This window comes from Phaenicophaeus curvirostris, chromosome 2 (genome assembly GCF_032191515.1).
Source record: "Phaenicophaeus curvirostris isolate KB17595 chromosome 2, BPBGC_Pcur_1.0, whole genome shotgun sequence".
Classification (NCBI taxonomy): Eukaryota; Metazoa; Chordata; class Aves; order Cuculiformes; family Cuculidae; genus Phaenicophaeus; species Phaenicophaeus curvirostris.
This window is the reverse complement of record NC_091393.1, coordinates 125328660-125353583: the sequence shown is the minus strand read 5'-3', so window position 1 is coordinate 125353583 and position 24924 is coordinate 125328660. Positions and strand designations below refer to the sequence as shown.

At 43.0% G+C, this 24924-nt stretch overlaps 1 protein-coding gene across 7 annotated transcripts in view; it reads left to right on the top strand.

The window, feature by feature from the left end:
* The window catches only part of RUNX2 (RUNX family transcription factor 2), a 219282-nt gene that overhangs the window by 72390 nt on the left and 121968 nt on the right, over nt 1-24924 (top strand). For all 7 annotated transcript variants that reach the window (XM_069850798.1, XM_069850801.1, XM_069850796.1 and 4 more), the window contains 2 exons: nt 1971-2127; nt 7773-7877. In XM_069850798.1, coding sequence (XP_069706899.1) covers nt 1971-2127; nt 7773-7877 — 262 coding nt within the window. The remainder of the gene's footprint in view (nt 1-1970; nt 2128-7772; nt 7878-24924) is intronic.

Sequence of the window (24924 nt, the reverse complement as noted above, 5' to 3'; positions counted from 1 at the left end):
TTCTAGGGTTAATGTGGTTTGTTTTTTTTTTTGTATCGTTCAATGTGGGTGACAGGACTGTCCAGAGAGAGCGTGGTCTATCATAAATATGGGAAGGGAGTGCTTTATAGATAGTCTCGAGCCCCGTGCTTTAAAGTTGAAGCCAATATCGATTTATTATGGGCTCGAGTCAGCTCTATAATCCGTTCAGCAGATTGTTATTTGATTATTATTTGTTATTCCTTACCTCTGGCTTTGAAGCCATCAGACCTGGTTGCTGTTAGACCCAAGGCAGGGGGACCTCAGATCTTATCTGCAACAGTGGTTCCTGTGTTTTTATGTTCAGGGGCGTTCGTATCACTTTAAAGTGAAATCTTTGCTTGATAGACAGAGACTTCACAGTAGTTTGTGGAAAAACTCCGTTTTCGGGTGGTATTACCTGGTGTTTTATGGAAAAAACAAAAAGCATCAGGGTGGATCCTTTTTATTCAGTGTTTCAGCTCTGCTTTCCTCTTTCTCATCAGTGTTTCTTTTAAATAAGATGAGCTGTAATTTTCAGTAATACAGTCTTATTTTAAATGTTTTCAGATTTTTTTTTTTTTTCTTATATCTTTGTCATTAGTTTCTACTGTTTTAGAGAAACATTATGCAGTGCTCCGGGCCACGTAATGCTCTCTCTGTATATTCAGAACTGCCCGTTCTTTCCACTTAATTAATATTACGGTGCAACCTGCAATTATTAGTTTCAGCCAGGATCATTTATGGGAAAGGCATTTCAAGCAGGGCTTATGAAAAAAATGTAATATATATTTCAGGAGACAGAATACATTATTCTGATTAATAGAAAAAGTCATATCTGAGCACGTAAACTGGTAGAAACTGAAAGGGCCAGACTTTGTGTGTCAAGGTGGGTTTTTTTCAAGTTCAAGCTCGGCCATGCAATATTTCTGAATCTCTTTTTGTTATAAATTTATTCCCAGTGTCACTATTAGCTAACTGGGAAAAGGAAATTGTTTTCTTGATACTTTTGTGGACTTTTTTGCCCCGTGTGGAGGAGTGTGTGTATTTTCTGCCTTGTAGCATAGTGTTCCTGTTTATTTTTACTTTGAAAAGTCAGTGTGCAGTAACCCTGTAGGTATCCCTGGGTGGCTTTGGATTAGAAGACGGTAGCCGCCTGCTCTGTGGCATCTGCCTAATCAGATGTTGGAGCACTGCACAACCACCGCAGCATGAAAATGTGACTGTCAGCTAGCTGAAACGTAAGGAGAAATACTTTGATATCTTCTGTTCACCTGTCCTGGAATTTGGGGGAGGTATCAGCGCTAACCACATGCGACTCTTGCAAGCGCCGTGAAGATTTACATGCCTGCAAGGAAATCCAGCCTTTGTTTTATGTTGTGTCTGAAGAGCTTGAATTCCAGCCACGAAGTGCTCCCTTGCAGCAGCGTGTTGGGTGGAAAGCTTTGTCTCCTAGTGCCCCGGTGCCACCCCTGGGGTTGGGTAGATGGGGATTTCGCTCTAGCTTGAAGTCTGAGGAGCTTTGGGGTTGGAGCGATGGGTGTAACCAGCAGAGAAGTAGAACCAAAGCTGGGTGATATGGCTGCTAATAGCAATTTCCAGCTTTCCATTTCAAATGCGCTCCCGCATATAATTCATGGATATGAGCCATGCCTCATGTTTTCTCGCTGCTCGCTGGTTGCCAAGAACAAAGTTGGCCTTCAGGACGCATTAAACCATGCACTCTGCATAAGGATGTTGAATGTTTCTGAAGAAATGTAACAAAGAAGAAACTCCCTATTAGGCTCTGAGAAAGGGAGACAATGCAAGACGTTTCTTTGTTTGATGTGGCACTTTGTTCTGCGTTCAGCTAATACATGACTCCTCACCGCAGCCGGCTGGCAAAGCTAATGAGCAGCCCGCGAAGCTGGTGTGGGGACACGCGTTTCCCAAGGGTTACCTCATGAGTTGTGGTTGTCTTCCCCTTCCCACAGGTGGTGGCCTTAGGAGAAGTGCCCGACGGGACGGTGGTCACCGTCATGGCTGGAAATGACGAGAACTACTCTGCAGAGCTGCGAAACGCTTCTGCCGTGATGAAGAACCAGGTGGCCAGATTTAATGACTTGCGATTCGTGGGCAGGAGTGGAAGAGGTAGGTCGCTGCGTTTTACGTGTTGGTAACGAAGTGTCTAGATGTCACTTGCTTTGCAATGAAATACTTCTTGTTGTCCTTTCCTTGGAGACGTGAATTAACGTTTTGTTTGCAACCGTCAGCATTCGTGCAAACCAAATTAAGAGATTCTCTTAGGGTTTTCTCTTAGGGTTTTCTGACTCCCCACATCTCCGTACATTTTTACGACACGTGGATTTTGAAAAATGATTTACAAGATACCCGCTTCCGTATTTTAATTCCACCGCAAAGGTAAAAGGAAATGGATGTATTTCAGATCTGAGTTTTGGAGTCTCTGACTCCGCTTTCTGGGGTCAGAGAGTGCATCTCACGCCACGGCACTGAGAGGGGGAGGATGCCCTTCAGCAGCAGAGCTGCTTCTGAAGCTATTGTAGAAGCCCTGTAATTATGGGATTTTGCATGTCAGATGTGCTATAGGTTGTATTCTTTAAGGGCTCACAGCTATGGGTGGAAAGCTTTCTAGTGACTTCCCTGCCCTTTACAATCAAACTGCCTATGACCTGCAAAAATAAGTTGTACTTTTCTTCTTAGTGAACTGGTCGACTTTTTTATGAATTGCAGGTTGGGCTTGAACTAGATGTAATCTTTACTTTAAATGACAATTGGTTTTTTGAAGACGTAGAGCGCTGTCATTGTCCTCCAGCTGTTCAGGAGCTTCCTATAACCTGGAAACTGCCCTGCACTCGTAGAAAGCCTCTGTAATCATTGCATGTTTGCAAGAATTCCTCTTTAAGAGTCTGGTAGCTGATTTCACATTTCAGGTAATGATTGAAAGAATAGCTTGAAGGAAGCTGGCACTTCAGTTTTTACTGCAGGAATCTTCAGAGGGATTTGTCGTATCAGTTTTTAGTTCAACTTTAATATGTTTTCCTTTTCTATATTTGAAGTAATTTTTTTTTTTTTTTAAGCTAACCGTGCATGGAACAAAACAAAGCAACAGAAGCTGAACAGTTGTGCTGGGAAATTAGCAATAAGGCTAATTTTACAGTAATATTCTTTAGAAAGCAGTTGGAATTCATCTTAAGGAAGGAAACAGTATTTTTTTTAAAAAAAATTAAACATATGACAGAGGCTAGGGAGCCTAAATCAGTCAGCACACTTTTAAAGTGCTAAGTGCTTTGTGAGAGTGAGCCCCTAAGTGTGGCTTACAGTGGCTTTATTTTTTTTTTTTTAGTTTAGTGGCCTGGCCAACAATTCTCTTTAACATTTTACAGCTTAAAAAGTATCAATAAAAAAGAATAACTTGAAAGACAGAACAACTGTTGCAACAGTAATGCAGTATGACTATGGAATTCATTGCCTTTTTGGATAAGGTGTTACCTATCTCTTCCATTTGTCTTGCTTTCTCTGAAACAAGCCCGTCTGCTTTGTTATTCTGCTGATGGATTAGGTTTGAAATTCTCTGACACCATCACTACTGCTGCCTTACAGTAAAAGTTCAGCACTATATCAGTCTTTCAGTAGCGCTGAAAAAGAGCTGAAATGTGATGTACTACCTCTGATCCATGAATTTCATTTGAAACCTATGATATATACTTTTTATTAAAGGATAGGAAATGAAACAGAGGGACTAAGGCCTCAGTAGGTATAGCTACGGACAAACACAAACCTCCTAAAATTCAATTCCAGCAGTTTGGTTTATATTTGGATCTAGCAGACTTGGAATAGACTTTTTCTCTGATCAATCTGGGTAGAATCTATGGAAAAGCGATAGTGTACTTTTCAAACCCTCAACGTATTTATTTAAGAGACTTCAAAGAAAAACAAAGGGTGTGCACTGTTTTACTATATTGGCTTTCTGAGTTTTGGCTAGTTTCCCAAATAGCAATTTTTATATTTAAAAAAAAAAAAAAAGGAAGAAAAAAGACAGACTTAACTGCTTGCAGACTTTTCACGCATGGAAGATGAAGAAAGCTTCTTTTGATGAAGTGTAATTATGTCCAAACAGAGCTGACCCCCTCCCCCTATATTTCTTATGATCTTAACGGAAGAAAGTAGGGCTTTTCCTTTGAAGCAGCCGGGACTCGGTGGAGGATCTGAAATGCTGCATTCTGCTGCCAGAGGCAGGATGGAGAAATTGGTCCAGACTTGTCTTCCAGACTTAGAAGAGAGAGGGGAATAGAGAGAGAGAGAGAGGGAGAGAAGGAGAAAGAGTTATCATTAATGATAGCTTTTTAGAACTGTGCTGAGAACAGCAGGACAAGAAAGCAGTAGTTGCAAACAGAAGTGAGAAAGCTCATTTTGTAGACAAATATCAGTAGATACAGGGCTTGAAGTAGATCAGGAAAAATAAAGTAATAAAGAAATCATTTTTTTCAGTAGCGAGGAACTAATCCACACCTGTTCCTTACTTTAGATTTACATCTTTCTAAGCAGCTCGCTCTTTGATCTCTGTATCTCTAAATTTGATTGTGAAGTCTGAATCATCAACTTACCACTTCACCTCCTCTCCCACGTTTTTTCTGGCTTCCCATGGCTCAATGGAGAAACTTGATTTTTATACATATTAATGTTGCTTGCCTGACAGAAGCTTCACGTTTCTGTTTGTATAATTTCTCTTGTGTACCTTTTCTGGATTTATTTGTAAGAATAACTAACCAGGGTGCTTTATGTGAATACAGAAACTCTTTGTACGTGGTTTTGAGGCAGTAGCTCACTTTTACAAGCCCGATCCGCAGTGCAGAGAAGAAAGAATTCCTGTCTTCAATAAGCAAAGGATCATAACCTTAATTTTGTTGTGTCCCGATACTTTCATCACATTAGCATCTAACTGAAAAAAACCCAGGCAACATACACAAGCTGCTGAGTGTCCTTTCAAGCTAATTTCTGGGCTTTGCCTGGTGCTTCAGCGTGTCTGTGTCATCCTCATCTGTGTCAGCTCGGCTCGCATGTGTGAATAACAAAGAATGCAGAGTTTAGACACACCGAGGCAGCGGTGCCAGATGACTGCTTGGCTGGGGAATTTAATAAAAGAGAACTACGATTAGTCTTTAGCCCCTAAAAGTGGGTAGTTGAAATGACTGAGGGGAATAAAGAAAGGCGATAAAAAGTGCATTAAAGGATTTCGTAGCTGAGGAGGGATATCTATGAAATATCTGCGGACGGCGTAAGCATCAGTGAACCAAGGGACCTTAAAAATTTATTTTGATCTTAATCCTGTAATATGTAAATCATCTCTTGAAAGCTCTGGAACCTGAGGGCACTGGCAGGGCTGCGCAGCTCCCCGCGATGAAGTGATGTATTCGTTACAGAGTGCAAGGGGTTTCATCACTGTTACTTCATTAATGCTTTGGCTGATTAGAAAATCAGTTAGGGGACAAGACCAGCTTCCCTTTCACTTTAGATGCTTACCTGTTTGGCTTAGGGCAGCTGAAAGCTGATAAACAATTCAGAAGTGCTCACAGGCGAAGTCGAAACATAACTCTGAGATACGAAGGAATGCGTGTTTTCTGGCCACTGTATCCTGTTGAGATGTTTGTAGTGTAGAAAATGTTTCAGACATGGTTTTACAGGGTCTTAGAAACAGCATATTTTAAGGTTAATTTTCAGTTGTGACTGATACTTTTACATGGATTCGGCGTGTCAATAGAATGGTAACACTGAGGGGCGAAATTCTTCGTTCGAAGGTGTGTGGAAAATCCCTTTAGTATTTTTGTTAGCAATAATCTACTGATTTTATGTGGGCATCCGTGATCAGAATGTTATCATGATGCACTTTAATAGTCAGAACTTTTTGACATGATAAGCTGGCACCAAAGGGGTCCTTAAACCTGTCCCTGGTGAACTGTATATATACACACACATATATATCCCAGCGATAGGGTGAATTCCTACTTGGAGAGGGATAAAAGGCACAGCCTGTGTTCAGCCCTAGACGAGCTGGAAGCCCCCTGTGCTCCAGCAGGGCTGTTGCTGTGTGTCTGGAGGCTGTTTAAGCACATGGGGTAGGCTGGCAGGATGCTCCGTTGCCTCAGGGAACCACGGATGGGCAGGACTGGACAGAGTGCCGCGTCCTACAGGCATCTCGCTCTCCTCCTGTGGCGCTTGCTCCCAAAAGATTTGAGAAATAATCCATTTCCCAGTGAAACTGGGGGAAGCCACCAGCAGCAGTGCATCTCCACAGAGGCCCCTGGAGGCTTTTTTGCACCTTTGCTGAGATCTTGAGCTCCCCTTTAAGCTGCATGTCTCGGAGAGGTGGGCACAGCTGGAGCAGCTACACCTGGAAAATCATTTTGCTCTAAATGACAGTTTTATTTCCTTAAAAAGAAAAAAATCTATGTCACATTCTAGTGCGTGAAAAATATAGCCAAGACAGCCTGAAGTTGCACTCCTGATAATAAATGATGCGTGTCTCGGGCAGGTTTGGGGGATATACGACTTGGACCAGAAAGAAAGACCAATTACTAGGTTTGACAGCCAAAGCTCTGTTCTGTATTATGCTTTATATCTAAGCTGTTCTGTATTAGGCTGGGAAAAAAAAAACTCCATCAAGTTTGCACTGTTACATATCGTTTAAGATTTGTGCCTTGATTGAATGCCTTCAGAGTTCAGCAAGAGGAAAAGCCCTAGTAACAAAAATGCACGTATACGCACGGGGAGGGGGGGAAAAAGAGAGTTCTAAGAGTCTGGAAAAGTAGCAGCTTAAATGAGCACGAAGGCCGAAGATTGCTGACTGTTTTATTGAGTCACTGTTGTACGCCCACCTTTTCCTGTCTTGAAACAGTTTTCAGTTTTGACTATCTGACGTGCCTAACGGTTGCATATCTCACAGATTACAACTGTCAGTGAGTCTCCCGAACGGGGGCCAGCGCCCTGGGAGAATGTGCGCTCAGACGCAGGCAGCTCCCTTTATTTATTTCCCTTCAACATTTTCATTCAGCTCAAGGCTGCGGACGGTCTTGTGCAATCTCTGCATGAATTCGAGCTTTGAAAGATAAATAAATAAAGGAATGCAGGCTTACGAGAGCAGCGGACGTGTACAAAGCAGTTTCTCACCCTCACGGTAAAGTTGAGGGCTTTCTTACTACTTCACAGATGGAATATACGTCGGGAAAAATGCCTGTTCCAGTAATAATGATATCATCACGCTACCCTTGGCATATGAAGGACAGGAGACACTGATTCCCTGTTAAAATGACTCCCAGGAGGAAGATATATTCTTTCCTCATCTTATTGTAGTCAAGTCAAACAAATGAAATGATAAAACTGAGTGGAGTAAATAACATGTGGCCACATCCTGCTCTCTGTCACACAGCTGCAAAACTGGAGTAAGTTTTTAAATGATGCGACTCGTTTTGGATTTACACCACTTGCAGTACAGCAAAGAATTTGGCTTGTCCTCAGCAGTGAATCACTTTTGTTCTGTCATTGTGTGATGACCCGTTATTAAATAAGGAACATTTAGATTGTCAACACATGGACATATTCTTGATGTAGGGTAAAACTGAAGAGGAGGAAAACTCCTATGGTCAGCTGTGTTTTTAATTTTCACGATTGTGGTAACGACAGGGAATAATTTTAAACGTCTCTGAATCTTTACTGAACACGCATGTGACTGTTTTCATGTTGTAATCACTCATTCCTCGTTGTTTTTTTTCCCTTTGTAGGGAAGAGCTTTACTTTGACAATAACTGTCCTGACAAATCCCCCCCAAGTCGCTACATACCACAGAGCTATAAAGGTTACAGTGGATGGGCCAAGGGAGCCAAGAAGTGAGTATTATATTCTTATTTTTGCACTTAGGTCTGCTTAATTTTGTTTAACAGAAACCCATAAATGAAATATATCTCTTTGTCAAACATTGGTTCTTGCTCAGCAAAATATGTAAGTAAATGCTTAATTTGGAGCCTATTGGACCACACACACACTTGCATTAAACACGCGCTTAAGCGCTTGGCTGCACTTGGGCAATCGTGATCCTGATTCTCATTCACATCAAGGTCTTGATATATTATCTGCCAGTGTAAATGAGAACTAAACCCCACTATACTTATATATAATCTAATTTAGGCATAATAGATACTATCCTGCAACAGGCTGAACTCCGTAAACTCCTGTAAGCTTCCGACTAAAGATGTTTAGAACAAAATACGAGATGATCTTTCAGGATCAGTCCTAGCGCAGAGAGAAAATACATAATATAGTGCCTTTTTGTTTGCCCTTAAATTCTTCTGCCATCAGATAATTAAAGCACCTGGTTAATCTCATCATACCTGAAATCGGTTTTCAGCTATGGACTCATCATAGACCCCTGGGGGCCAAAGAAAGATAAAAAAACCAGTATATCAACAGCGTGGTCTTTGTTTCTTATTTGTGCACAGAGAGTGTATTTTATTTAAACATAGTCCAGCAGATTTTCACTCAGCACATTTATCTCATAGCAGTGCACTTCCTCCCTTACGAAGAATCTATTTGCAATGATCCCTGGCTATGTTTTTATGGCAATTGTGTTTTGTCATGTTCTTGCAGTTTTATGAGTAGCACTTATTTTTAGATGCAGTCAAGTCTGGTTAATCCATCATGGTTTATCCGGCTGTGTCTCTGTCTAGCACATTGAGCCAGTCTCACATCATATGGGTATCACTGATGAGCCAGTTCTGGAGTTTTTTCTTAATCTAACTAGAACAGCCCTTTCTGAATTGATTGGATTAACTATGAATAGCTGTATTTAAATTACATTTAAAGATTAAGAATTATTTGGTGAATAACCACATTAAAAAAATCCCTATAATGGAAGCATCTCAAATAATTATTTTGCCTTTGATCTACACATACAAATGAGAGCTTTAAGGAGCTTTCATGGAGTTTTGATTAGAATAACACAAAGACAGAAGAAGTAGAAAGGCATAGATGGAATTCATGCAGTTAAGTATTTCTCATGCTAACACACGCTGTGGTGTCACCTCCTCTTACACTGTGAGACAGGAACTGAAATGCCTTCTGCAAGAATCGTCCAGGCTGTGGAGTTTCTCCTTGAATAACAGATAAGAAAAAGCAAGTAGTTATGGTTGTATTCGTTCTGCAGATACTTGCATTGCTACCCGCTCGTAGCTGACGTGTCCGTCTGTCAGAGCAAGGGGATTTTTGTTCTCTCTTCACTCCTGAGCTGAATCAGTCCCCAGTTTTAATTCACACCTGTGGCTTGTGCTCTGTGTAGCTTCCTTGGAGACACTGGGCAAGCTGCTTTCGTGGATTAAAATCTAGGAAATAAGTTACACAACATTTAGCCATTCCCACTTGGAGGCTGCTTCCACGTGTTGAGGCATCTTGCAAAATAAGGGAATCTCGCAGTGGAGGATGTGGGTGCTGTGAAAGAGCTGAGGGAGTTGAAAATGATGCAGAGAATAGTGTGGACTACCCTGTGTAGCACAGAAAGGGAACCTGCTTGCGCTGGGACGAACCATTGTGGTGGGCAGTGGATTTGAAGCGAGGCTGTGTTCATATAACTTTATAAGATAACTCCTAGTTCTGCTGGAGGCTTTTAGTGTAGACCTGTAAGGTAGTCGTCTGTTCGCTTGTCTGCTATTATTGAGCAGCTGAACCTGGGAACTCTCTGTAACTTAGTTCTTATAGTCCAGATGGAGTAACTGTCTTTCTTAATCTTTTTTTATGCATTTATTTATTTTTAAAGAACAACAAATTTGAGCTTGTATGTCTAGTTTTACGATTTTGGCCAGCTACTTAGGAAAGCTCTACTTTGGGATCAGTATTGTCCTGTAACTGCAGTGCGATGCTTTCAAGTCTAAGACACCTCTAGAATGACTGATTACATTGAAGTTTTCAGGGAAGAAGTAGCTCCAGAAGGAGTACTGTGAGAGTTTCAAGAAGTACTGTGAGAATTGCATTGCTTCCTTCCGAGAGCCCCTGCACTCGTGTAGATTTATTACCGTTTGGCAATAATCGTTCAAGAAGCTTATCTGGCATTTACGTTGCATAAGGAAAATTAGGTGGTTGGGGGCAGTAAGGAATTCAAGTCTACGAGCAGCTCTGATAGCAAAAGTGTTTTTCTTAACAAATTATGTATCGGCAAATAGTGCCCCTCTCTGCCAGCATCTGTAATTCACTTCGACATCTCAAGCATGTTATCCCAGTTTTCCTCTCCCTGGCAGCTCAACTAGAGCTGTCACATCACAAACAACTTTTTTCTTAATACACACATCTGGCGTTGGCAGTTGGACCAACTTCATAAGAGCACATGATCATCATTCATTACAAGATTAAAAAGTACCCCATGGCATCATTGATGTTTTTTAACTTTGATCTTTTGCAGTTGTGATTCATCTCAGTTATAAAACTTCCCTTTAAAAGAACACAACCGATGACTTATTAGAACCTTCACTCTAAGTAGCGTAAACATAAAATGATGCACATCTTTACAAAATGTCATTTACTTTGTTGCCAGCTTATCATTTTAAGACATGACATCATGCCTCAGATCGGGAATTTGTAAGGCTTGTTTATAGGCAAGGCACTCTGACCTTCTGCTGGCAAGTCGAGTCAAGCGAACGAACGCTGCGTGCTCTCCAGCAGCAGCAGGACCAGCAGTACCACGACAGATATCACAGTCATTTAGAGCCTGACTTTAAGAGTGCTGAACAGTCGTGGCACGCAGTGGCTCCAGTTGGTGTTTTGGATGCTCAGCACTTCAAAAAGTCGGGCTCTTAAATGTAAGTGCCATTTAGTCACATTAAACGTATGCTTGTAGAAGCTTGCTGCCTTGCCTCTCTGTTATTATTTTAAAATATTTTAATGGAGACAGTGATGTCAGGTTGCTTTGTTAGGAAAACCTGCCCATTTCTGTATGAGGAAAGGCGTTCTGATGGTCTGTCCTTGGAAAAGTTCTATTTATTTTTAATTATCTATTTCACTCTATCTAGATTACCATCCAGGGACATCTGCTGTGCTGGACGGTCTTTGTGCTGGATTGAGACAGCACATTGCACTCTGTGTGATGGAGTCTAGAGGCAGGGTTGTATAAGATCTTTGAGAATCGTTGGGAAATCCTGCAGATATTTTTCTCTGCTCGTATCCAGTAGAAAACCTCTGCCATATGCACATCATAGCCAGCAGAGCTGCCTTCCAGCTGGGAGCAGAAGGAGGTTTTCCGGAGAAATAAGTTGACATCAGGTCATAACTGACCGGCAGATAGCAAGATATCACTGTAAAGGAATTGAAAGAAGAAAAAAAACAGAACAACCCCCCCCCCAAACCTTTGCCTAAGTCCCCCTTGTCTCATTACAAACATGGAACTAACGATTTGTCCTTCCACAGCAGTACCTGTAGAACAGGAGAAGTCCTCCTTTCTGGCTACTTTTGGTAGAAACCCAGTCAGGAGGAGGAACATCATGAGGAAGGAGGGAGATGTCTACGCATTTTTATATTTTGCCTGCCTTCCAAAGACTTTATTTCATCTCTGAAGGCAGCCTACGAAGTCACTGACCACAGTTTCCTTTATCAGCTTGAATGGAAAAGTGGTTCTGAGCTTTGAATTGAAGCGTTTCGGTAGGAGCAAAGTCCCATGCTTCATTCAGCTCCTGAATATTTCTCTGCCTCCGCAGCTCGCAAGGTGCACACGTGATGAAAGGTATGAGCAAACATCACCTTTTTGTCTGTGCACGCTGCAGAAGCCAGCGAAAGCCGGCGAGAGGTTCTGCTCTGCCCTTACATTAACTGTTTGGCCGACTCGGCTTATAAAACGCAGATAAGTGATTGAGATTTTTGAGATTCCTCGACTTAAAGTCATAAGAGTTTTTAGGAAGTTCTCCCTCTTTTCTTTCGAAGGCGGAGGGTGGAGGGATAAGTCTGGGACTAGTGGAATGTGCTTCAGAGTAGAACAGCTTTAAATCTTTCAGGTTTTTTATTTAATTTTTTTCCTTCTTTTTTATTTTTTGGGTTTTTTTTTTTCTTTTTTTTTGTTGACTGCCTGTCAGGAGCTGGGCTGGTGGCCAAGCAGGAAATGACACATCGAGAGGCATTTGTGTTGTGCAACATTTTGTGGAACTGATGCAAGGATACATTGTCTGTTTACGCATTCCTCTGCTAACAGCCTGCATGGCAGTAATTTTATTCCGGGACACATGGCATGCTACAGCAAGGAGCTAGATCCTTAACATCTCTTCATGCAGAATTATCGCAGCAGTTAAAACACGCTGTGTGTCCCCTGTTTCGCGTATTCTCTGGCTTGCCTTCAAAAACCACTCTCCCAGCCCCCCTTCTTCCTAAGAATATATTGATTTGACTGTGGTTTTTTTGTGCTGTGGTAAATCGGGGCGATGCAGACGGAGAGTTTGCAGAAGAGGAGGAAATTTCACAGACAGGTCCCACTTTGTGCATCTCCCTCAGGCTGTCAGGGCAGCATCGCAGTTTTTTCGAGCGCTGCGTTGCAGGCACTGAGCGCGGAAGTTTGTGTCTGCGCGCGTCTTGGCACGGCGAGGGGGGCTGTAATTGAAGTCAGTGCTAAATACACTGAGATATGATGAACGAGCCCTGGGGTTTCATCCAAACCGAAGTCAGAAAATCTGTGGCTCGCACTGGTGTCTTTTGGAGTGGCAGATCTCTAGTGAGATCAGCTGGGTTATTCCGGATTTCTCCCAGCGTAAGCGGGAGCAGAGGGAGGCAGAGTGGGCGGTGTGACTGTTTGGAAGTTGCTCTAAATGACTTTGTGAAGATTAACGTTTCGGTTATAATGCCCCTTTGTGGGAAATGAGGCAAAACGGGATCATACGGCCAAAGAAGCGTTCGGCGTGGCCGTGCTTCGGGGTGTAGGTTCTTTTCTGTGACTCTCAGTGGCCCACGACCACAGCCCGCGTACAGGGGGGATGGATCTCCTGCATCCGCAGTAAGGAGCTGCAGGTCCGTTCTGCGGCGTCAAAGGCAAGACATCAGAGTTTCACTTACTGTCACCTGCCACTGGTTTATTCTTTTGCAAATGTGATATTTCACGAAACCCTGCTAGTTGGGGACTGGAGCTTCTGAGCGTTCCCAGAGGCTGAAAGAAATTGGTGGGGTGATTCAAGTGTTCCTCATCAAAGGTGGCAGGCATTACATGTGCCAGTGGTTTAGGTTTATGTTTGAGATGGGTGTGTACCTCACAGAGCAGGGCTTCTTACAGTCACCTCGAGCACAATGCATGCTCCTGGCTGTCCTGGGGCGGTCAACGCATCCCAAAGACCAGTCAGTTCTTCTTTTTTCCATTGTAGCTAGAAAGCAAGAAAACCTCAGCGTCTGAGTAATAGACTAGGAGAGTAAAAATACTTCATTTTCCAGTGATCATAACCTTTTTTTATCTGCTGGCGTAGTGCGTAGTGTGAGATGAAAGTGAAACCTGCTTAGCTCAATCATGACTTGAATTCGTACGCCACAGCTCTGAAATCTCAGTGATCTACACGACACGATCTGGCTCTCTCCATAGGAAGATATTGCTGCTCAGGGAGGTGACCATGCAATTCACTGCTACAGGGGGAGGGAAAAGGCCTTGAGAAGATTAAGTAAAACAAATGGGCAAGTCTGAGCATAAAACCATTCTCTAAGATGTCCTCACCGATAGCAGAGCAGTCTCAGTTTGTATTTGTCAACGGAGCAGGTTGTTCCCATCCCACTGTAGAGGGAACGCTGCTTCCAGACAGTCTATTCCTAGTACACACGGCATGTAAGGTGACCATCATGGTGGTTTTTTGATGGTGCAACTCTTGCTGTTTGCATTCAGAAGGTCTCTCTAAGTTGCAAGTAAAACCACGGCCTCACTGTGCTGTAGTTTGGCTGTGTGTACGATAAGAGTTTTGCCCTGAATAGCTTACAATCTCCATTAAAAATACAGGTGGGTAAAGGGGTTATAACTAAACATACTAAGTCAACAGTGTAAGTGGGTTCACTCTCTATGCCTATACAGCATAATTATGAGGAAAGAAAAAGCAAAAGCCATTTTTATAAGTCTGTGACTACTCCATGCAGGCACTGTGAAGAAGATGCTATTAAAAAGGCACTAGAGTAGCTTTCCCTGGACCATTTTGACCCATACTTTTCCCTCCAAGAGCACTTAAACTTCACTTTTGTGATGCATTTAGCTCATTGCTAATTATATAAGCATTTTTTTCCCCCACATTTCAATGTAGCCTCTCCCTCCACTTTCTAAATCAGGTTTGGAAGTAGGGAACAGGGCAAATGGCTGCGGGGGGGACACACACGACACTGCATCAGCCTAGTATAAGTAGATTACTTATGTAGTTCTTCCACTCACACCACTGGCAATCCTGAATTTCTTTATACATTTTGAATGAAATTTACTTTTTTTTTTCTGCATATAAACTTCAGTCCCCGCTGAAACACAGTCATCCCAGACATGAAACACAGATGCTGATTTAACCAGACAAGGAATGCAGAAGAGGAAATGAGGAAGAATATCATACTTAATTGAAACTTCAGGGGAAGAAAGTTAGTAATGATCTCATGCTGCATTATGTTTGGGACACCGGAAACCTTACTCTTATGAAGAACCGGGTCCCTTAATGCATGCGTCTGCTCAGATCCCCTGTTGCGTATCTTATCTACAGCAGACCGGCTTACTCAGCACGATAGTGGTTCACTGTCGACTGAGGGTGCCTTTCAGCTCTCCAAAAATCAGGCATGTAGGGTAGACTTCCCCTGAAGTGAATGAGAAGACACAGGCACTTGCAGAGGGTGGTTCATCCCACCTATTTTAATGCCCATCTAGGAGCACGGTGCGTTGTGCTTTAAAGCTACCCATCCCTTTCTGTTCACTATGAATGGGGGCTAGGTGACCAGCCTAGACTGGGCACCCTGTGTTTGAGGTGGCTGAAATCAGATGAGGTTGAGCTAGGGGCCTAAGGTGTACCTAACGACTGCTCTGAAATTCAGACAAGCCGAGCGAGCTTTAAGGTATTTCGATTGGGTAGTGACAGCAGGACAGTCACAGATACATGGAGTTCACCATGGGTTAACCAGCTGTTTTCCCAGCTTCCTGGGCGAATGCTTTGTCTTCAATTGAACGGTAATCAATCCTACTTCTCTGACAATGTCAGGAGTTGCTTAAAGCTGACTTTGGAGTGTTTGGAGCTGCTGTAATGAGTGCAGTAGAGACATGGCTTAAAAACAACGCTGTCTACCAAGGCATCATTATCACCTCTTGCACAGTTTTCAGCAGTCAAGTACTGCTCAGGTCCTGCTCAGCTCGCCTTCTGTGAACTGCTGAGATGAAAACTCAGGTTACTTAGCTGTAGGCATAGTATTCAATAAGAATCTCACCATAACTGAAATATTCCAGCTGCATAACAAAGAATCTAAAAGTAATAATACCTTTTAGAGGTATTGCCTAAAGGTGAAGAATATCGGGGAACACATGAAGATTCTTTTAACGTTGGGAGATACTCTGTGTTTCCAGTGTTCCTGCTTCACATCAGATCATATTAATTGTTCCTTCTTTATCCAGACTTAACACGCTGCCCATTCTCCTTTGGTTCTGAGATGTGATCTCTCCAACAGTGTGGGCAGGCAAGCGCTTTTACCCGATTATTGCCAGCACGAATGGTTTTTGCTTCCGTCACTCTTTAAACTCTCGTATGTGCATTTTGTGAACTTTACTCCCACTTTATAATACCCTGCTTCTTTGGCAGCCCTGCTAATTTAAACTCAGGATGCTAAACAGGTATTAATCAGGGTGCTTACAAGTGTAGGATCTGCTTCCTGCCTGTCTGTAATCCCTGTGAGTAATGCCAATTAGCTGTCTGCTTCCTTAAGTCTTCATACACTTTCTCACTCCTGCATTCCTGCAGTAGTAGACACAGTCTTACATGTCACGTGCAGTCAGAGGCACTTGATGGGGTTTTATTTCATAGCTTTTAGAGCTAAACAGGAAAATCATCACCTCCACAAGCACCACAGATGTGCACTGTGGGAGAAATGGATGAGTCCAGCTCACATTTGTAGTTAAATTTGCTAGATACAGGGTTTCTAGCTCATTATTTTCCATAGCATTGTTTCAGACATTGTGAATCGGTTAGGTAATTATATACAGCAGTTTCATATCAGTGCAGCATCTTCTTGGAAAGGAGTAGGCACTTGCAGGCACTGTTGTAGAACCAGGTGTGTGTTTATTTACATATGGTAAATCCTAGATTAAATTTGCAAAAGAAACCAAATTTTAATGGCTGTGTTAAAGGTAATCAGAAATCCAGTGATTACCCATCAAAAATGAGTGGTGATCACAATCGGATGCATTTTGAAAATTCTGACCTGTGTTTCTCAGTAGAATAGAAGCTGAAAAGATTGGAAACCTAGAAATACAATACACAGTCACTGTGTTGTACGGACCACTGGTTAGGAGTACAGAGGATATTAGACATGGAATACATGTATTTTTTTTCCATGTGTACATACATAAACAGGGACCCAGGTTCAGATTCTTAAATAAGGATATACTTCAATTAATTCAATTTATCAAATGCTGTAGACATATGAAGGGTGACAGAGTTTGTTCCACGTTTCTAGGATACCAATTAAATTAAGAATAATTTATTTTTTCAGTCCTCATGTCTCATGTCACCATTAACTCTAGATTCATGCAATCTACCTTTTGCATTCACACTGGACACTCTTTGGCTTGGATGATCTGGGCTATAGGTCCAGTCCTACTTTTGGTCTTTTCTGATGTCTTTGAGCAGTTGTGTATAAACCAGCGCTATAATAAAATTGCCACCTCTGTAGACAGAAGTGTTGACTATAGAAGAGGGCTCAGCGACGGAGCTGTGAATGTAAATTATTCAGTGTTTTAATTCATCAGCTAGGCAGTCAAAACGAAAATCCTTTTTGTAAAGGGACATATGGGTAAAATTTTCAGACAGATGCAGGGTGGATTGACTCTCCTTAAGTCTAGTTGTCTAAAAGCTAGATATGGATTCTCAGTGAGTCATCTCTGGCCCATTGTGGTCAAGCAAGAGGTGTACAAGTGTGTTACCAGCTGGTTTATCCCACTCTGGTTGTACCTACAAGTGCCTGTGTGCGCATCTCTGAGGTGTGTGGTGGTGAATGCTGAGTGCTGAGGGAGTGTGAAGAGCAGGGACCACAGGGCAGGTTCTCAGTGCTATGCAGGTACCTGTGTCGGCTTTACACAAGGTACCTGGCTTACTGGGACTGCAGCAGCACACAGCTTTGAAATGCTTCTTTACACTCCTTTTGTCATTCTGTAAACCCTTTAAAAGGGGCTTTACTGCCTGTTTTCTCAAAAGCTTCATTGAAGGGCTGCTCTCTGAAGTTTGTCACAATTTAGGGTGTTGAACTCCTCGTTAAACTTAAATAGCCAGTGTGTGATCTTTTATGGTTTCCTCTTCTTGGTTGAAACTCTCCAGCACTCAGTGCAGAAATGTCCATCCTGATTCAAAATATCTTTCCCCATGCCTGTGTGCTTGTTGCTGCTCCTCTCCCAAAGGTTGTGACCCCTACAGCTCAGCAGTAGCTTGGCTTTCATATGTGATTCTCATCAGCTTTGTGGCGAAGTCGGACGGTTTAATTAGCCTTTATCTTTTTCTCTGGAATTGTGAGCCCAGGGCATGCCCGTTAGTGCCGTGAAGAGATCTCACACAGCAGCAGGCATCGCCTGCGGTGTCACACACAGCCCTAAGCATCCCTGAGATTCAGGACAGCAGCATCACAGCACAGGAAGGGTACTCGGAGTCCATATTTAGGGAGGGTTTACGCTTTGTGTATGTGCAGACTTCCCAATCTGTGTGATTAGTTTTGCTCTTCTTGATAGCTGCTCTTCATGAAAGAGAAACCTGATTGCAGTTGGCTTGTAGAGAGTCTGTATTGTAGGCAGGTGGGAGAGAGTAGTAAGGACTTGATGCTTGTGAAAGCCAGATAACAGTGACTGCTCTTTACACGAGGAAAGGGGCTTTCTGGAGAGCATGTTTACTAAAGTGTGGGATGCAACGATATTTATGTGATGCAGCATTAATAGCCAAAATGAGAACTGTTTATCTCTGCTGACTTGGTGTAAAAAGGAACAAACAGTGAATGTAAAGTATGTAATAAGGAGATACTTATGCCTCAGAAAAATAATGTGTTGACAGGAGAAATAGATCTTTTTTGATTGAAGGGCAGATACCTCTAATTCTGAGTCCCACTTTATACCAGAGACAAAAATTACAGTTGGAGGAGTCCATGTGTGTGCACTCCTGTGGGACATGACAAGATTACAGTTATCAGTGAAGCTCTTATTCATGCCTGTACTGGTTTATCCGTAGGACAGCAATGTCCTGTGGGATGGAGCACGCTGTTGCTCTTGCTCTTGCTCTTACTCTTGCTTTTTAGAGACCTTAACAAAACATAGGGCTTCAATATGTTAAAATGCTGCTTGTGGGCTAAGATAGTGGCGAATGGTCAGTGCTTCTGAAAAACAGATCTGTTAGTCTCATACCTGGCACTGGGAGAAGTATGAACACACAGTGCATCTGATCTGTGAACACTGTTTTGAGCAACTTAACTATTGTCACAACAAAAAATCATGGGGCAGGACCAAAAAATCTGTGTGCCAGCAACCAGTTACCATTGCCAAGCTGTAATCAAAACTTTTAGCTGATAAAATCTAAGGAATTTCCATTCTATGAAATTCTATTTTTCAAGGTTTTATAATTTTACCAAATCTGACTAGATTGCTATAGAGATTCTGAAAAAAAAAAGAGACCCAAAACGCTGAGCCAAGTTTCAAATCTCTGCTCCAAAATACAGTGACAAAAAAGCTCCTTCAAGAAAAGATTGCCAAAACATTTTTTCGAGACACTACGTTTTCCCTGAGCTAACTCATTTCTAGGAATGTCTGAGCCATTTTGATCGAAATTGAAGAAACGTGTTCCTTACTCATGCAAGAAAAGATGGAATGCAAACAGTCAAAGCTTGATAAAGTTGCAAGCAACTGAAAATAGGGTTTATAATGGGAAACAGAATCACAGAATGGTGGGGGGTGGAAGGCATCTCTGGAGAGCATCCAGTCCCCTCCCCTCTGCTAACGCACAATCACCTACAGCAGGTGGCACAAAAACACATACAGGTGGGTTTTAAATATCTCCAGAGAAGGAGATTCCACAACCTCGCGGGGCAGTCTGTTCCAGTGCTCTGTCCCCCTAACAGTAAAGATGTTTTTTCTCATGTTCAGGTGGAACTTGCTGTGCTCCAGTTTGTCCCTGTTGCCCCTGGTCCTGGGCACCATTGAGAAGAGTCTGTTCCCATCCTCTTGACACCCACCCTTTAGATCTTGATAGGCATTGACAAGGTCCCCTCAATCTTCTCCAGGCTAAACAGACCCAGATCTTTCAGCCTTTCCTCCTAAGAGGAAATGTTGGGCAACTTTAACGATAGGCAGTGCTGCCAGCCCCACCTCTTACATATTTAAACTACTGTGGTATTAATTTGCACTGCAAAAAACCAATCCATTATCTTCAGTGGAAATCCTGCATAGAAAATGAACCCAGCAGCTGGCAGGGGCTCCTCATGGGCTGCACAAGCTCCGGTGTCAACTTCCGTGTGCCAGGTCTTTGGCTGGTGACCGAGAGGCGATGAGCGAGTGAGAGGAGAGCACGGTGTGACTCCTGCCTGTGTGCCAGGGACGTGTTGGAGAAGGCAACAAGCTTTGTAGAAGATTAAGCAAGGACTAGCTGAGCCTGCAGAGCCTCTGGAGGCGTTGCAGGTTAGAAGGCAGCGTGCCTCCAGGTGCCGGCGTTTGGCAGGGCTCCGCTTCCCCACCCTTAGCCTCTTGAAAGGGGTAATTCGGTGTGCATACACCTCAACTGAATTGGCACAGTCTTGCCGCAGACGTTGCAGGCTGTAACACACACGGAGTGAGAGCCGGGAGAGGTTTGGGCTGCAGACCATGACTCCTCCAGCGTGCCTGGGGTGTGGAGCCAGGCTGCCTCGCTGCAAGCGCTCCTGCACCTCCGGCACCCCTGTGGTGTGCTGAGACAGCCAGTATGGCCAACGGTGCTTCAGAAAAGGAGTATTTGGGGGCAAAAAAAGCCATTGGGTTTAAGAACAGCCAGCACTGGAAATGAACATTGAAAAAAACCCTTAGCACATCCTCCTTAGCTCGGGTGAGAGGCAACCGCAGCCTGTGTCCGGGCTCCATCCAGACCTCAGGGTGAGTGAAAGCTGGACCCAGTCTCATGGTAGAGGTGAATGTGGAGAAAGATACTTTGGGCTTCCAAGAGACGCGTAAAATCCAGACCAAATGACCTCCCTCCTGCAAAAGTCAGCTAGGAGTCCCGGGGTGATGGGTGCGTGCGGGGGCATGGTCTGCGGTGGTTGGATGCTCCGTGTGAGCCAGTGAATGAACGCTTGCTCCTTGTTGCCTTCTCCTTTACCTGACTCGGAGCTGCTGAAGATGTTGGGCCTGTTTAAAACCAGCAACGAGAGTTGTTTTAACAGGTTTGTGGATAAGGAGCTGATCGGGAGCAGACGGCATTGCAAGTTGGACTCGAAATGTGCTCCTGTGTGTAAGTGTTGCCCTCCTTGTGTGTAAAACACACCCTCGTTGCTGCAGGGAGCACACTCCTTGTCCACTCGATCGCCGTGCAGTCTGCTGTGGGTTTTTCTGTGTTTTAAGTTAAACCAACCATTTTCTGAGACAGCTCTCAGTGCTGGGCAAACGGCACCTTCACCAGCAGCTGTTTTCCCCTCTCTGCTACGACTTTGTTTACTCTTTTCCCCAAGTCTTTTACTCTCACGGTGTTCCCATCTTTGGGAGCCAAGCAGCTTGAGAGCGGAAGGAGAAGTGTTGTCAGGAGGGTGATTAAAATAGGGATTGATGCAGCTGGGAGCCAGGGTTCAGTCACCTCTCTGGGCCTCTGCGTTAGCGTTGTGTCAGACACAGTAGCTTTACCACGCGAAGCGAGTTTATGCCTTTTTTATTGTCTGGCGCTGCCAGAAAATGTTGACCCTGGAGTAGCCGCGCCGTGTAAGCAATCAGCGGCGGAGGGCAGCGTGCTCTGAAAACCATTCATGTTCCCCCTTTAATTTGTCACTTATGGGCCGTATCTTTTTACATTTACATTTTTAAATTAGTTCAGTGTGCCCTGAGCTTCGGTTTCCAGAATCCACACTGAAAACTTCTGAATTTTATGAGTTATTAAAAAAATTCCAACCCCCCCGACTTAATTTACGCTCAGTATGCAGAACAGCTCAGTTATGAGAAGGGTTCGTGTTTGTATAAGGACATGAGTTTGGGGAGAGATTAGGTTTTGGGGCTCGTATGCAACATGAAACAATCGCATCTGCTTGCTCATCTCTTCAAAGAGGATACTGTCAAGTAAGATTTGGCCCAAAATTTAACAGAAAAAAAAACATTTTGGCAGAAAAAGCAATCTGGTCAAAATAAAACATTTTTTCCAACATAAATTCCGTTAAAAGTAAAGCCAGACTCAGCAAATGCTTGAGATCTCCCATATGGACCGAAGAATTGTTTTACATTGGAGCACAACGCAGTTTTTTGGAGCACGTTTGAGACTGCTTCTGTTTTGGAAGCCTGCTCATGTCTTGTTTGAATGAAGAGTTAGACTGTATGTAACAAAATGCAGTGTAAACATATCTGGAAGATCAGCATAGAGGTTGTCTATTAGAAGAAATGTTTCTTTTCAGAGAGAGCAAAACACTCCTACCCAATGCAATTTTTTTGTTTCCTTTTTTTAATTCTCGTGTCAGGAAGTTTTGAAGACCATCTCTCTGTGTCCGTGTGGATAACACAAGGATAGAGGAGGCAGGAATGTAGGGTGGTTCAGTGGCTGATGCGTTTGAATGTGGGTCCTCCAGGTCTGTCATCTGCCTGTGACGCCTTTATGATGTTTGTGCATTTGAAAACCCCTCTGAGCAGATGTCCAAACTTAGTGATATCAGTGGAAATTGGGTACCTGTTTCTCTCAACCTTAGTTCCCTTGATGTGAAGCATGAGTAGTGGCATCGTGCTGCTCCAGGAATGACATGAATGCAGTAAATCAAGGTGTTCGTTTACTTGAGTTGAGTTCTTAAGTCATATTCCCATGCAAAATATATCACAATATGAGTTGGAAAGCTTCAGATTCCCTTGATAAATGGAAATATCTTTTTTTTTAATTTCATGTTTGTCCATCCGCAAAAGGGGAAGAAACGGGCTTTTTTTTTAACCTATCCTGTTAGCTTTGAGCTCCCGCCGTACAGCAGAATAGTGTAGTTGTCTGAGACTCCAGACCCCAACCCCTTCAACTCCATGAAGGCATTGCAAGAGGTAAAAGTGGCTTGTAGCAATGACCCTGTCGTTAAATCAGCCCTTAATGAGGGTTAAATACCTGGTGCTGCTTTCAGAGAATGGCGAGTACCAGTCTCTCCTAGTCCCCTACTCAGGATATTTACGCTTGTACAGGCTGGAGAGGTGAAAACCAGACAAGATAGAAAATCTGAAAAGATGAAACTCCTGGATGGATAGGTGTTCTTTCCACATTGCTTTTATACCACTGACTGCTGAATGATTGCGGTGCATTTGCTTTATCAATCATCTGGTTTCTGATTTTGAGGAGCTGAGGGGAAGAAGCGTTAGAGGCAGTGCGGTTGCCTCCATGCGCGTGTGGGGTGGGGAAGGCAGCCATCCCTAACCAAACATTATCGAGCTGCTGTTGTAGCTGGAATCGGGAAACCAGCTTGACAAGAATGAACATTCAGGGGCGGTTGGTGGGATTTTAAGCAAATCTCCTTAAGGAAGCATGAAAAGGAGCTATGTAGCGCTCATTAATGTCTCAGGTTAAACTCTTGAATAATTTGTCATGGTTAGGCTCTTTTGGTTTCATTGGTGTTTTTCTAGTGACTAATGAGATGACAGCTACGCATGCTCCTCGAAATGCCACTGCTCACAATAGGGCTTAAAGTTGTGTATTTGTTATTGATGTCATTAAAGTGATGGATTTGAGCTTGGTTTCTGAGGCAGCCGACTGGGTGGTTAGGACTAATTTCTAGCAATGGTTTGGAGGTTGAAACCGAAGTGTGTATAAAAGGAAATGTTTCTTCTTTTAAGCAAATAATTTGAACCCAGATGAATGAAATTTAAGCAAGTGGGCATCAACTCTGAGTTAATTTTGACATAGTTGTCTGGAAATCATCACCAATTAAAATATTTTTATGAGCTCAAATGTAGTATTGTCTTTCGGTGCTTATGTAAGAGAGGAACAAACTGCTTGTTTAACCCCAGCCTTGAGTCTACTGGCCAGAATATATGACTGAAGTCATCGCCATCTGGAGCTACCGGGAGGGCACGGGCCTTGGCAAACCTCACTTTGTGGGAGCAAGGTGGTTGCCCTATCTGAGCTGAAATAATAGAATCATAGAATCATAGAATAACCAGGTTGGAAGAGACCCACCAGACCACCGAGTCCAACCACTCCCATCAAACACTAAACCACGCCCCTTAGCATAAAATAATACATGAATTCAAACTGATCGGTTGCACCCATTAGGATTTGCAGGTCATTTGAAAAATTTATCTCATTAAATACATTTTTAGACAGCAGTTGCTGATAGGAAAGACAGGCATAGCTATTCATATCGATCTCTGTAGGAAGGGAACATTTTTCTAGCACAGAGACTTGTGCAGAAGTCAATGTGGGTCTTGGGTATGCAAAGAGGACAGGAGAAGCCGTGGAGCCTGGGAATCCGAGTTCAGAGTAAAAATTAATCCCTTGGGTTGTTATAATCGGGTTCTTTCATGTGCTCCTCCAGCCTGAATAGCTAGCGAGATAGTTCCTTAATTTGTGCACACACCTTTCACACCTGCACATAAAGAAAACCTTTGATGCCAAGTGCTTGATGGAACAACAAGATGAATATGTGTAGAATTAAAAGGATACACACCACGCTCAAGTATTTTCATAGCCTTTTAGACTCTGCACATTTAAAATAAGAATGAATACCCTGCCTGATGGGGAGGAGCAGTCTCTGCATTGTGAATTTGGCCTTTTCATGAGAGCGCCATTGTTTTCATTGTTTTTACATTGCAAAGAGAGTTGAAATGTTGAAGGCTTGACTATAAATGTCTGTGGCTCTGTTTCCAGCCACAGTATCACTTATTCAATGAGATAGACTTTTAACATTTAAATGTTTCTTATTGGTGTTTATTGAGTTTTTTGCATTTTCTTTTATTGTGCTGCATGCCTACATATGCATATAGATACACATAACAGTACTGCATGCTTATGAAACAGCCTATCATGAGGCTTTGTTTTGCATTCTGCAATTATCCTCATTTGATACTTGTGCAGTAAAGTAGGTCTATTATTCAGGCTCCCAACACTGTAGACAGATGTTCAAATATTTCAACACAAACAAAACTGTTTATATTTAACTTACGGAATCATTATAGCTTTGGTATGTATGCATGGAATTTGCCCTGCTGTGAAGTGTTAACCTGTGCACCACTTCAGTCTGGAAGAAGGTAAACCTGAAATTTAACTTAATTTCAGCCTCCAGTTGAGTCCATACCGATACTTAGACTCATGATCAAGTTACAGGGCATGTCTGTGTTTCCACATGTCAGTTGAGCCACACCAGCCGCCTAGTAGGCAGGTAGGTGTTGGCCCCCAATAAATGTAAGTTAATTTAATTTAGTTTAGCCCTCAATAAAAGAGCCTTAGGATAAGTAGAATCACCGCAGACTTGTCACAAGTGGAGGGCACATGGGCAGATGCTGACCATCCAGGTCTGGGACACGGTAACCGTTCCACCCCAAGAACTTGGCTGTGT